Raw genomic sequence first — 15468 nt, 5'->3', positions numbered from 1 at the left:
AACCATGCCTGGGGTAAGGACTGTGAAATGCCCCCAAATTAACCTTTTAAGGCGGGCCACTTGTTCCTATGGACATCAGTGTGGTTTGAAGAATAGCTCATCTGGGATGTGACAGCCAGGCTTTTGTTCTGTTTTGTTTGGTTTTTATGGGAGACAATGGAAGTATATTCTCTGGTAGCTTCCTATTTTTTACAAATTCTTCTTGCTAGCTAGATGCTGCATCCTATTGTTTCTGCACAACTTAAAGACCATGAATGCCATGTCTCAAAATTTAGCACCCTGGGACAAAGTCCCCAAGGTCCTGCCCTAGTTACAGCTGCCCTTATACCTTTTTGTTCACAACAAGTTCTCTACCCCTGGGGTGGCTTCTCCTCCTATTCCCATCTCCTCCTGTTGCAACAGCACCCTCGTTTCAAGGCCCTGCTCGGATGACACCCCCTCCTTAGGGTCTTCCCTGCCCCCTCCAAAAAACAACTGGTGAAAGCGATCTCTTTCTTGTTGAGCTCTCCCCCCTCACATCATAGCTGTTGCTGCAGTTGTCCTTCCCAAATTAGAATGGAAGCGCCTTGAGAACAGGACTTGTGCCATGTCTATCTTTGTTCCTCCAAGGCCTGACACAAGGCAGTTGCTTAATAAATGTTGAATTGAAATCAACCAGATATTTCCTAAGCAGCAAAGATGTGCCTGGCATTGTAACCAAATACTGCCCTGTTCTGCCATCTTAGGAGGGGGCTGCCTTCTGAAAAGTTCCTGAAGTATCTCCTATGATCCTAAGCAGCAACATCTCTCCGGTCTTCTGCCATTGGCTGCTGGGTTGGTACCTGGGCACCTTCCAGTCGTTTTGTCTGATTCTGATGCTGCTGAGAAACGTTTCAGGCCACAGAAGCGCTGCTGTGGTTTAAAGGGCATGAGGGAGGGCCAGGTTCTCCCCCCCTTAGGCTAAAGGAGGAATTCTGCTTGGGGCCCGAGACAGGAGCAAGTATTGTGTTACACTGAAAAGAACAAATTAATCTTCTCTGACTGGTGGGAGGGTTTTGGCCAAAGCAGAGGCTAACAGGAAAACCAGCCAGGTCTCTGTGATGATGACACAGTCAATAACCAAGCAACGTTGCTCCCTAAATGCCCAACCAAATCGTAAATTCTACTTGGTCCCTGGGGAGCCAGTCCTACTGATTTGCTGATGTGGGTACAAGCAAACCCGAAAGGACCTGGATCTTGTGACTAAGTTTGAGATGCGGGCCTGGTCTGCAAGGCAGGGAGGCAGGCCTTCTTTCCCATTGCTTGCTCTCAAAAGATTTCAGCATTAGGCTGAGCAAGCCAGCACCCTGGACTGAGTAGAGATGGGCATGCTGCTACAGACCACTAGCCTGGTTCCTAAAGATGGGCTTTGCTTAGTCCAGCCATCCTTTATTCACAGCCAGAATCACTTTTGCACATTTTTCTTGGGAGAAAAAGTAGAATTCTCTGCCCTTGGAAAGAGGTGGGAACGCTTCATTAAAACACCTCCAAAGGACACAAAATGCACCAGCAAAGTACCCTTGAAGATAGAACTCTATAGGGAAGCCCCAGCTGTGGTTTTTATCATCCCCCACAACTTTCCTCCACCCACCATTCACCCCACAAGGCAGTCAAGAGGGACGGGCTTGAACACCCTCAGTTCAAGATCCAGCTAAAGGCTCCCAAGAAAGTCAGTCCTAGCCTACCAGTCACACGTGACTTGAAATATTTTAGGAGCAGCAAGCAAAGACCAGAGGCACCATAGCAGCAACTCACCCTCTGCATCTTCAGGCCGGGTCAGATCAATGACTCCTGGGCCCAGTTTCCCATCTTCATTTGATTTCCCCGTTAACTGGGGACCCAGATTCTCAAAGTGTGTTCTCTCCTAGAAGAAAAAAGAAAACCCATTAAGCTCATGGCAGTCTTAGGAACAGTCATATTTTCTCCCACTTTTGTTCTTTTCATGTTGAATAGGTGAAAAGCACAGATTTTGAAACACCGGCTATGGCTAACTCCTACTATAGAAAGCTTGGGATCTGGCGCAGACACTTCCAGCCAGTTCGGCACATGGGCCATATTAAGGACAGCTCAGGTAATGGCCAGAAACCACAGCCAGGAACCCTGTGGGCTCTAGCCTGTACTGCTTCTCCCTCTGTTGGCTTTTCCCCCTTCAACGAAAAGGAATCCAATCAGCCTCTTCCAGCCTCAAACGCAGAACTTGAAAGAGCAATTCCTATTAAAACACACTGCGAAGTTTAATGGGAGAGGCATTTTTTGCCATTTAGAGATCACAGTTTGCATTTGTACTCCTGAGGAAATACAAGTCTGAATTTTATGCAAGAGGCTTTCAAAGACAAATATTTCAAAGGAGGAACAGCAGATGACAGCGTCGTCGGTACTATTATTTTGCCTAGGAGTTTGAACTGAGCCTCTACGGGAAGTGAATAAGAGACCACTGCTCCTAGCAAAGCAGGGGGCCCGGGAGAGTTCAGACCTGCATGGGACCCGCCAGTGTGGGAGGAAAAAGGAAAGAAAGGCAGTTTACTTGCTAACCCAGTTCTTCAAAGAATTCAGGGCCTAGGATGCTCCAAGGGGCCAAGCAGGAGGGGACTCGTCGTGGCAGCGGCCCTCCCTGTGTATCAGTGGCAGAGTGTTCAGTGGTTATTACTAATTTAGTGTTTTTGTTTGCAAGAGCTGAAGAAGTCCTGTTTCCCCCAATGCCCCCACCCCCCAAGCCTTGTTGCTTCTTCAGACTAAAACTTGGCATTAGGTTGTACTTGTGAATGAACGAAACCTTGCGGTGCATTACTATGAAACAATATTAAATGTCACATCAGCTTGAATTGAGACACATGAAATACCAGCTCCCGTCTCCACACCGGCCCAGCCTCTGCATGCTCTTCCTAATGTATTATGCAGCCCCGGAGTGCGGATTGCTGTTCAGTCTATTGTTCAGTGACCTAGTTCCGTACTCAGCCATGCTAGGCATTCGATGGAAACGCTCTGAGTTTTCTCTTCATCGAGATGTTTAGAAACTTGGAAATATCCTTAAAGAGCAAACATACAATTACTTGATAGCTGCTGTGCCTCATTTGTACAGTCTCAATACGTTTGTGCTTTCTAATATGATTATTTTTTGAATATCATTATATTTCTATAATTAATTCCCATCAGTCAAATTGTGCAGGAAGCTTTCCCCGTTCCCCTCAGCACAGAATATGTTTAAATTGGCACTGAAGGAAGACACAGCACAAACCTGGCTCTATAAGCCCTCGTTTGCTGGAGAATTTCTAGGCGGTAAAGTTGTCCGAGGAGTGTTTTGGTTGGGGAACAGCGGCCACAGGAAAAAATGATAATCCTTCATTTTTCCAACTAGGGAGAAGGCTAAGGAGGAAGACTAAGGCAGACATGGGACAGCTTTCCTAGATATGACATCTGGAAAAAAGGCGAATGAGACCAAGAGTACAATTCTAAGTATGATCTGGTGATATCTTCTTTCGTAAAAATGCATCGGTGCATGGGTGTGCTAAGTGTGCAAGGCCTACTGGCCCGATACAAAATAAAGTGACACATACTAAATGAAAACAGCCAAACGTTATATATAAGTCATGGTGACAGTCATTTCTAATATCTCAATGTTCAGGTGCCAAGGCTTAGATTTGCAGGAGGAGAAAGGAAAAATAAAAAATAAAGCAACCATAAGCACAAGGAAAGGAAAATATTCAACCTTTTTATCACATTGTTTCTCATTGCAAACATTTGCATTTGAATGCTTTCTCCCACGTTAAATGCAAAAGGGGGTCTGCCGTGACACCTGCAATCTTCTTGGCAGAACAACCTTTGCCTGTTTTTGCAAGGGGGGAGAACAACTTTCTACTCTGTGCTACCTATCAATATGCATATTTCAAGGATCTTTCCAAGTCAGTCATTCTCTTTGATTTTACGGGGAAATATTCTGTTAAAAAATAAAATAAAATAAGTTCCTGAAAGAATATCAATATTTTGACAAGGAAGGAGAAGAGGGAAAATTATATGCCATGGGGTATAAAATCTGAAGACAACAAAGCTTACAGGATAATATCTTTGCTTAAAAAAAAAGGAATATTCTCACAATTCAGTTCTATGAGCCTGTTTTTAATCATAACAACAAAAAAAAAACATTTGAAGTCACCATTCACCAACATGAGCACACGTATGTACACACATGTTTCCACATACATTCAAAAAGCTCTTGAAATCATTCATTTCTCTCACTTTATTCAAAACAAATTCTTTTGCAGTGAACCTTTCTCATAAAATATCAATATTTTGGCCAAAGAAAAAAATAACCCACAAAGCACTCATTCACTATGGGAAAAAATAAATCACAGATGAGATGGTTTTGACCAGTGTACAGCGTTTCATATTTTTCAACATTAATGCTATCCTTCTTGCCTCTGAGCCTTCAGAAAGAGACTGTAGAGCTCTGCCCTGACAGAGAAGCTTCCCTCAGCTCCCCCAAAAAAAGACATCCATTCGGCCTCGCTTCAAAGAACAGTGGAGAATATTTCTTTGCCAGACACACCACTGTAAATAGTAGAGTGCCCGGTCACTGGAAGACAATATGTATCTGACTCTGGGCAGCTGAGCTAAGCCAAACTTGCCCTGGTGGAGTTGGACACCAAGACTCATAAATAGTGGACATGGCCACATATGCAGAAAGATTTCCATTCCATAACATGTCAACTTTGGGATCGGCATATTGAGGAGAAGTCTGCCAACAGGAGAACATGTAGATTATGTGTGGAAAAATGTTTGCTAACCCCCATTTTCTTCCCACCCTGGAAGCTCTCATCGGGCTACGACGTTCGTAGACAATTTGAAAATGGCGATGATGTTTCATTGATAATTTCATCCTGTCCCTCCCCCCCCCCACCACCCCCAGGAAAAACACCCAGGCTTCTGCCTGGCAGCGGGAATGTTCATTTTTACGTGCTGGGCCGTGATTAGACACTTATTTATGCATTGTCAGTCACAAACATGCAGGCAACATAAAAGTTATGGAAAAAAATTAAAGTCAGCTCTGCTGTGTTGGTAGGCCTGTTGGCTCTCTAAGTGCTTTGAAATTGTGATGTATGAGGTAGATGTTGCATATTAAATAAAGATATTTAAATGATAAAGCCCCCTTTAGTGAGAGCTGATGAATGTTAAACGTTACAGGCCACAAGCCAGTTGCATCCATCATCTTCACAGATTATTCCAGCCAATGCTGGGCCGGCTCAGTGATGACAGATAGACTGCTACATTATTATCCCTGATTTCTAGAGTCACTGAACAAACCGTCCAACCCCTTGGGCATTATTTTTAACTTTGCATGAAATTAGCAACTTTTCCCCTCACTATCACGGCAGGGACGGCTTCTGATCAATTTGATCTCTGCATCCAGGCACAGGGGAAGCCTAGATTTGGGACAGTTGGAAGAATCGGGGTGGTTTTCTCCTACAAACGCAGGCAACTTCCTGTGACTGGCAACAAATGTAAAATTGTGATCTTGGGGAAAGAAGAGCCGTGAACCAGTAAGCACACAATAATGGCTTTTCTTTGCACTTAGATAAAAGCTGAATTTTTGATGCACACAGTATATTTTAATAAAATTTTATATACTATGTTTTATACACTTATTGGCTATTCCATAATAATGTGTGTGCTAACAGTAAAATTGCTCTTAAATTTATGTGTGTTATTTATATGTTCCCACGTAACAATGCTTTTTGTTGTAAAAAAATATTCTGTTTATTAATGTAACTTTACAGCCCCTGCATCTGAGATCCGTGGTAAATTAATGACATTTTTATTATTTTATAGAGTCATTAAATTTTTACTGATCACTCCATCAAACCAAGGCAATAAAGACTATAATGTAAACTGGGACACTTAGATCAAGGGAGCAGGAAGACATTCCATATAGGCTGAAGCAAACGGCTGGCTATAAATGATATTTATATCATCTTTAAGCATGGGAGAATACTTGGATAAGTTTGGCAAAACTGTTTCAGGAGTAGAGTGGATGCTGTGCTTAAATAACAGTTTACTTTCCAGCAAGACAGGCTTTTTTCAAACCATATGCAAGAAGATGACTGATTGCAGCCATCTTCCAAAGAACAATAAATGGAATGGAATCATCCACTGGGCACCCCTCCCTTCTGGATTACCCAGTGCGATCGGGCTGTACCCGGGCTTCAAATGATTTCCGCATGCTCCCCTTCTCCGCGTCGGAAACTGACACTGAAGATTGAGATGGAAAATGTCAGACACCTTAAATGTACTTTAAAAAAATTTTAATAGCTCTTACAAACAAATCTATTTCATTTTAGCCCAGGTAGTTGGACAATGATGTAATTGTCCTCAGTTTCAGAGGCAGTTAGCAACTTTATTTTTCTTCCCAAAAAGACAGTTTCCAAATATTGACTTAATACAGGTCATTCACAGAAGCCACAGAACAAATGCCCAAGGGGCCAAAGGGGCAGTTTATATACACACAAAAATGTACATACATCAATGTATATCTACATATGCTACCGACAATATTCTAGTTACAATGGGTACAAATAATTGTCACGTTGTCTTCACATTTAAATTATATTATAATTAGGTTACTCTACACTAACTGTCTTAAATAAACCCATATGTGGGTCATTAGTTAATTGCCATCTATATTCTGTTTATATAGAGGAGACAGTAAACAAAAACGGCTGGTTTCTGGTACTCTCAAACTTAAAATGTGCAATGTGCTTTGTGAGATTTGTGTAGGCTTTTTATTTAAATTCATGTGAATCTGGGGTTAAGCTCCAAAATTTAACTGTAAGATTTAACACATCTGCAAATCAGAAGGGAAGTTTCCATAATCATACAACACGAGAGCTAGGGGACTCTTTGGATGTCATCCAACTCTCCCATTTTACAGATGGGGAAATGTGAGGCCTATAGAAAGGAAAGAACTTGCCCAAAGTCACAGAGCAACCCATGGTGTCAGCAGAAATGGGAAGAAAGATTCTAAGAGAACTTTCGAAAGAAGGACTGATGGGACTTGATGACTAACTAAATAAAGGGGGTGGAAGGAAAAAAAGGCTACAAAGATCCCTTAAAGGCACGGTACAAGAGAATGATAGGATGCTAGGAGCAGAAAGATCCTACCCATTGTATCCTTCCATTTTGCAGAGGAAGATAATGAGGCCCAAAGATGGGATGTGAATCACCCAAGATCCCACAGGTGGAAAGCAGAAGGTCCAGGTCTAGAATCCAGGTTGTCCGATGCCCCAGTTTCATGTTCTGTCCACTTGACTGCACTTTTCACTTCCCCTCCTAGGCCATCATCCTTATTCTGGAATGGTCTCTTCCCACCATATAACTCCTTCAAGGCCAAGACCATCAATGACTTCCTCCATGAAGCTTCCAGACCACTCCAGCCCACATCGACTTTTCCTTTCTCTGACTTTTCATAGCAATTTATGATATGCATTATACCATTGAGCCATTAAATTTATACTATCTCATGGTGTTCATTATGATTATAATTGTATTTCTCCAACTAAATGACAATCTCCCTGAGGGCAACAACAATGTCTCCTTGTATGTATTCAGCAGCTCCCAAGGTATGTCCTTTAGGGCTAACTGCACAGTAGGTACAAAACAAATAGATGTTTCTGAGATCTTCTGATAAAAGACCCAGGTCTGTGGCATTGTATGTGTGGGTATCTGAGAGGTCAACATGGCAGAGCAGATGGAGGACCATCCTCAAAGGCAACATGATACATGTCAATCTTGCTACTGACAAATGCGGCATTGACCCTAGGAAAGTTATTCAACCTGTTGGTGCCCAAGCAGTGCTCTAAAATGGAGGTGCAGTATGGAGAATTAGCTAGAGTCCTTGACTTAGAGACAGAAAGACCCAAGTTCAAACCCCAACTCTGACACTCATCCTCTAAGCTCTCACAAGATCATTCAACCACTCCAAGACTCAGTCTCTTATATAAACTGAAAAGGTTGTACTAGATAGCATCAAAGGCATTTTCTAGATAGCTCTGTGATTTGTGTGATTAGTGAGAAGTTCCATGCCAGAGAATTCCCTGCCCTGATGAAGTCACAGATCTGGACAAATGGATACAGGCAAAGACAGAGATACAGTCACAGACACAGATACAGTCATAGACATAGACACAGACACGGACACAGACATAGTCACAGACACATACATAGACATAGACACAGAAACAGACATAGATACAGACACAGACATAGACACAGTCACAGACACAGACATAGACACAAACACAGACATAGATATAGACACAGACATAGATACAGACACAGACACAGACATGGTCACAGACACAGACATAGACACAGACACAGACATAGATATAGACACAGACGTAGACACAGACATGACACAGACATAGAAGCAGACACAGACACAGACTAGCACAAGTCACCAGGCTTCTCTGTACCTTGGTTTCCCTCCTCATCAATGTGGTCCAGTGAGCGCAAGCTCTGGAGTCAGAAGACCTAAATTCAAATGTCACACTACGTGTGTGATCTAAGGTAATTCATTTTGCACCACTGGTGCCCAAGCAGTGCTCTAAAATGGAGGTCCACCATGGAGAAGTAGCTAGAGTCTTTGACTTAGAGGTTATCTGGGTATCAGTGTCCAACTCAGTCAAAAGGAGAGAGTTGAACTAGTTCTTTACCTGGAATCCATAAATGTGTTGTTGTTGTTATTGTTGTTGATTTTTTAAAATATATTTTGATGGTTATATTTCAATGTACTTAGTATTTTATCTTATGCATTTTGATATAATTCTCAGAAGGGGTCCACAGGCTAGATGATTTCCAGAAAGGTCCATGGCACAAGCAAAAGCTAGGAACCCCTGGACTAGATGGAGTACCCTCCTAGCTTTGAATCTATGATTCTATGGATCCTGGCATCTGCAAGGCATAGAGTTAGGACTGGGATAGTGTTGGAGATAAGGACAAGGACTGTCCCTGCGATTTCGGTGGCATAAGTAACTCCCTGGATGAGGAAACTCCTTCTACCAAGGCATGTTGGCACTTTCTCCCCAACACATAGTCCTAAAAGAGTTGCCCAGAAGAATGAGAGCTTCAGATGTGCCCAGGGTCTCCTGCCCAGTGTTTGCCAGAGTCAAAACTTAAACCAATCTCTCCCTGGTCCTAAGTCTAGTTCTCTCTCTACTACAATTCTGCTTCTTACCATGATCTAGGCAATGGGCATAATAATGCTTCTGCTGCTCACCTTGCAAAGATATTGTAAAGAAATCACTTTGGGCCCTAATTCACTCCAAGGGGTGAATAACCAAGCATCACTAAATCTAGAACCACAGAACTAGAAGAGGTTTTGGAGAATATGTAGTACAGACCTTAATTACTTCATAGATGAGAAAATAAGAACCAGGAATAAAAGCCAGGTCCAGTATTCTTTTATCTCCTCTAGAATCACAGGACACTTTCCTCCTGAGAACTAAGAAAAGTCCTGAGCATGATCAGACAACTGCCTTCCCCAGCATGTAACTGCTGCTCTGTGCTGACCCCCTGTGTACACGGGACAAACACCTTGCCCTTCGCCCAGTTTGAGTTGAGACTTGAGGGAGCCTCATAAAAGATGAAGGCAAGTAACATTTCTTGAATATTGTTCTGGAGAATCATACCAGAGACCTGATAAACAAACAAACCAACCAAAAATAAAACCCCTAGCATAGCTCCCCATGGTATTCTAACAGAGCCTGGCACAAAAGGGCTGCCAGACCCTTCTTATAATACTGGAACTGAACAATAAATGTGGCAAAGCCCTTTCCTCACAACAGATCCATAAGGTAGGTAATGCAAATATGAGTGGCACATAAAATGGCCCCATTTTGGAGACAAAGAAACTGATTGATTTGCCCATGAAAACATAGCTAATTATTGCTAAGTGACTGAGGTAGGAATTAAACTCAGATGTCCTGCCTCCAAACATATCACCACTAAGTGCCGCTCAGGTCTCCATAGTTTCCTCCTTACCATGGGTGCATAGGTTGCCCATAAGCAGTGCTTCCTCTCCTACCTCCATATCTTCATAGAAGCTGTCCCACATGTTTGAAGGGCTATCCTTCCTTACCTCCGCTTCTTGGAACCTGTAGCTGACTTCAAGTCTCAGCTTCAGTGTTTCCTCCTCTATGGGGCCTTTTCTGATTCCCGGGGGGTCTTAAGGCCCTCTCTTTTCCAAAGTCACCTTACATATATTTTGTATTTATATACACGCACGTATTGTTTGTCCCCAAGAATGCAAGTTTATTGAGACTAATAGCAGTTTCATTTTTATCTTTAATATTTCCAGTGCCAACCACAGGCCTGGCACATAGTAGGGGCATTAACTGAATTTTTTTGATCCATTAGTTGTATCCATTTGGGATTTTCTTGGCAAAGTTATTAAAGCAGCTTGCCATTTCCTTCTCCAGTTCATTTTACACATGAGGAAAGTGAGGCAAACAGGGCTAAATGATTTGTCCAGGGTCACACGGGTAGTAAGTGTCTGAGGTCACATTTGAACTCAGGTCATCTTGACTGTAGGGCCAGCACTTCATTCACTGCACCACCTCACTGACATATTAATTAAATATTGAATTGAACTGATTTTCAACTTAGACAAAAGTATTCTAAAACTCTAAAACACAGTTTCCCACGGCATCCATGGGACTCTCCACCTACCCTGCCAAGGATGCCACCTTGCACACTCTCTACAACACACTCAGTATTTGGTTAGTACCCAAGAGAAGCCAAATCCCAAAGCAGCATTAGTCCTGAACACATCTGTTTGACACCTATGGCCACAACATTCAGTCCTTTTTGAACTGAATCAAATCGCACTCATCAGGAATATGGTTCTTACTGAACTCCCTGAACCAAATGCTTTCTGTCTCTGTTCATATGGTTTTAATATGGTTTTTAACCAATTGCAAGGTTATTTATAAGTTTGCAACTCCCCAGTAGTTAGAATTATGAAGCATTCAGACTTAAGCATAACCAGTTGTGTGGTCGGCAGACTACTACTTTCATGCGGTTTCCAACTCTTAATGGAGCACAAAGGCATGATACAGAGCTGTCTCTGAACACGTCCTTATTCACTGCTTGACTCAGTAACAAATTTACAGAAAATCCTCTGGTAAAATGATATCGAATCCGGCCAAAAATCAACACACCATTAAAAATTACGAAACCTGGTTAAGTGGATTTATATAAACAGTTAATAATACTTTACCACCTTTGCTCTGAGCATAAAAACAAGCAGACTGGAATGAGACACAGAGCAAAAGATTTGTCCAATATGATCACCTTGGGTAGTTGTTTTGCCAAAATCTGACAGCTAAGTTTCAGATAATAATTAGGATTTTTAGAAATATATACTTTAAGCCATATATTTTTATATACCTAGCATATAGTATAAATAAGCATGACATGAATAATTTAAAATATATTTTAATTTTAACATGGTTTTATTTCAAATAATCCCTTATTTATATTTTTTTAAAAAGCAAAGAAACACTGAAAATTTGTTACCTGTAGGGCTGATTGTTAAGTCAAGTAGTTCAGCATTTTAAAAGCACCTACTATGTGCCAGGCACTGGGCTAAGTTCTGAGGACATAAAGAAAAGCAAAAACAACCCTTATCCTGATGGAGCTCCTAGTCTAATTGTGGAGACAACATACAAATAACTATGTATAAACAAGATTAGATAGATAGATAGATAGTAAAAGAGGGAGGAAGAGAAAGAGAGAGAGAGAGAGAGATTAGGATTTATTAGACGTATTATTATAGATATTATCTAGATATTAGATATATCTTCATAATTGATATTAGAGATATCTAGATAATAATTAGATATTAGAGATAAATTATTAGAGATAATTTCAGAGGGAAGGCACTAAGATTAAGGGGGATTGAAAAGGCTTCTTGCAGAAGGTGGGATTTTAACTGAGACTTGAAAGAAGTCAAAAGCGGGTCAGGGTACCACAAGAGAGGGAGAAGAGACAGAGAACTTCGGCTAACATCTCCATCAGTGTGTCTGAGATGGTGGACCAGGGATGGAGGTGAGGAGTGTCTAATATTCCCGCGTGGCTTTCTCTGTGTGTATGTGACTGTGGGGAAGCCATTTATATTGGGCCAGGATTTGAGATGGCAGAGGTTTAGAACCAAGAGAATCCTGAAAGATTTGGGTTATGATAAATCCGTGTTACAAGGTTAACAACAGCTGTTTTCTTGACACCACCATGCTTTCTTAGTCTCCTGGGAATTCTTGGGCCAGAGACTACAGGACCCTGACGACTCCCAGTCTGGTTCTTTCTCCATGACATCAGCCTGATGTTTTGAAGCAAATCTGACTGGCTCATTCTCTCCCTCCCACACTGCAGCAACATTGGCAAAAATCACTTTGCCATGGCATTTTTTAAAGCCTCTGTGCAATTATTCATCTTCTCAAGGAAAATGTTAGAAAGTAATCTGTCTGTCATGCAGGCTTGCCAAACTATGGTCACACTTCTTCGCCAAAAAGTATTTGTTTGCTACCTCTGAAATTGTATCACTAGTGGATGCAAAGAGGTCGGGGGAGCTTCTGGAGTAAGCCAAATAGAGAATGTCCAAACTAGAAGGGGTCTCACAACAGAGAGCATATCATGTCAAATCAGGGAGGGGCTTTGGAAATCATCTTCCATGGCCCCCTCGTTGCACAGACACCAGCTTCTCCCAAAAGTGGCACACTAGGATATTAAAGAAAGAGCAAAGAGCAATGAAGTACAAAATGGGAGGTCTGTTCATAGGAATAGTGTTCTTTCTGAAGAACTTGCCAAACTCATAGTTCCTTAGTGAAAAAACACTGATCTCAGAAAGTAAACAGTAAAATTGTCGCAGAGAGTGAGTCAAAGCAGTATGGCTTGTGTCCACCTGCCCTGCTCAGGGAGGCAGAACTGGGAAGGGAAGAGAAACCGTATCAGTGGATATCCATATGCATTGGACAAGGTGGGGTTTCTTAGCAAACAGCTAAGGGAAAGGTAAAAGTATTTGACTTGACCGGAATGTGCGTTCTTGATTGAGGTTTAAGGGAAAGAGAACTGCAGAAAAAGGGGAAGAGGGTAAGGGAAGAGAAAAATCTGCAAAGGAGAAAGGCAGTGGGATAAAATATACAACAAAAAGAAAATAAAAGAAAAAGGAAGACAAGGGGTGTGGAGAAAGAAAATGGACTAAGGAAAGAAGAGCAAGAGAGGGTAAGAAAGAGGAAAAAATAATAGAGTACAGGAAGGAGGAAGGGAAGAAAAGAGAGCAAGAGAGAAAAAGAAAGAGAAGGTTAAAAGGAAGAAGGAAAGAAAGAAGGAAGGAAGGAAGGAAGGAAGGAAGGAAGGAAGGAAGGAAGGAAGGAAGGAAGGAAGGAAGGAAGGAAAGATGGAATCTCATTTGAAAAGCACTTCACAGGAGCTTAAAAATATCAATGTATCTTTGGGTTGGAACAGTAAACTCAGAGAACATCTAGTCCAATACCTACCTGAACAGGAATTCCCTTTATGATACCAGCCTTTGTATGGATACTTATAGTGATGGGGCACTCACTACTTTGAATGGCTGCCTGTTCCACTTTGGAACCAATTTTGCTGTTAGGAAATGTCTCTTCATATTTTTTTCCCATTTAGGTGATTAGTCAAATAATTGGCCAGGTAAGCATTTTTATGTTTTTTCTAGATGATTGCATCGAAACTCAGAAGGGTAAAGTGGGTTGGCCAGGGTCAGAAGCTAACAGGAAGGAACATCATGACTCTAGACCCGGTCTGATGAGTACACATCCGGGGTCCCCTCCGATGTGCTGTGGCAGGGAGCACAGAGGGGGAGGAGGCAGGGGAGCCTGTAGAAATTAGAAGGGAGAGGAAGACAGAGAGGAAGAAGGATTTAGTGATGGGGCTGGAACTGAACACAAATCCATTTCTGTGAGTAAAATCTCATCCAATGACAAGGACAGGGTAAAAATAGAGCCACTGAATTCAAAAGTCAAAGATTAACTCCAGTTATTCCTAATTGCTACCTGAAGGAAATATTACAAAAGTCCAAGGAAGTCAAACATGAATTCTCAAATGAAAAACTGGGCTTGCTTCTGAGTCTCATTATACTGTAGGTTCTTTGAGAGCAGAGACTGTCTTTTGCTCCTTTTTGTATCTCCAGAACTTAGCACAGTACCTGGCACATAATAGGTGCTTAATAAATGTTTAGTAATTGACTGAAATCTATACTAACATTTTTAAAAATCATATTTTCAAGTTGTTACTAAAATTGGAAAGCTGTTTTAAAGACGAAGAAAGGATACCTATAGGTCACCTAAATATTCTAGAAAAAAAAGACACGTATTCCAGTATCAGTAATCTCACATAGGACAAAAGACAGAGTGCCCAACTGTGGTGATATGTGTTAATTGTATGGTTCTCCAAAGATGTGGGAGAACTGATATCAATGACTGTATAATTACCATTACTTCCAACAGAGTTAACATGTAGTTACTCTGTTGTTACCACGAAATAACATGCAATTAAGTGGTGTCACACTGCATGCCAGACTAAATAAGACACAGATTAAAAAAACTCCTCACCGGAACCAGGATCCACTGCACCTCAAAAAGAGCCTTTACAACAGTCTCGCCGGGTTGGGTTCCCAGAAAATGACTTACACTGGTTTACGTTACTCCTGTGAGTCAGAGAAGAAGGACTGACAGAGCTCCATGTCACTGGAGAAGCGGCCAGACGGAAGCGAAAAGGAAAATATTCAACAGGACAAAATACGATGTATGTTTTGTGAGAAAATGCCTGATTGCAAAGGAAGATTTAAGAGCTATTGGGGGTTGAATAGGAATCTTTCTCCCACTATTCTTCTGAATAGGGGTCTTAGACTCTATTTCTTCCACAAAAAATCTTAGTTCTGTTCTTAAAGACTAAACTCAGAAATCCTCTTGCTTTTCATTGGGAGTGATCAATTTTCCAGATAAAATGTACAGTGTGAATATGGGGGAGGGGGAAGGGGAGGAGAAGAGAGGCTAACCTAGAATTAAACTCCTTTCTCCAAAGGACAAAGGATGCTGTGGCTCCACTTCAAAAAGTTCCTTTCCTTTTTGGATGATGGCAAGAAATATAGGCAGGCCAAAGTGTACCCACTCATGCACATGTGCAGCGAGGGCCCAGGCAAGCGGGCATGGGTGTGTGTTCTTGTGCCTGGAGGTGGGGCAGGGTGCGTCTGAGCCAGATGCGCTTCCAGGTTTAATTAGAGTACAGCTGAAAATGGCCAAGTGCAATGTTACGAAGCTGATTAGCAGACAAAGGAAAAGTAGCTACGTTTAAAATATAGCTCCAGTGTATCTGCTATATCTGGTTCAAACATCTGGGCTTCCAATTATTGACTGAACTCATGTGTAA

At 41.8% G+C, this 15468-nt stretch overlaps 1 protein-coding gene across 9 annotated transcripts in view; it reads right to left on the bottom strand.

The window, feature by feature from the left end:
* Positions 1–15468, bottom strand: part of SOX6 (SRY-box transcription factor 6) — a 550764-nt gene that overhangs the window by 46996 nt on the left and 488300 nt on the right. For all 9 annotated transcript variants that reach the window (XM_036763144.1, XM_036763143.1, XM_036763146.1 and 6 more), the window contains one exon: positions 1774–1882. In XM_036763144.1, the coding sequence (XP_036619039.1) occupies positions 1774–1882 (109 nt within the window). The remainder of the gene's footprint in view (positions 1–1773; positions 1883–15468) is intronic.

Source organism: Trichosurus vulpecula, chromosome 6, assembly GCF_011100635.1.
Source record: "Trichosurus vulpecula isolate mTriVul1 chromosome 6, mTriVul1.pri, whole genome shotgun sequence".
Classification (NCBI taxonomy): domain Eukaryota; kingdom Metazoa; phylum Chordata; class Mammalia; order Diprotodontia; family Phalangeridae; genus Trichosurus; species Trichosurus vulpecula.
The sequence above is the reverse complement of the archived record's forward strand: the minus strand, read 5'-3'. Positions and strand labels throughout refer to the sequence as shown.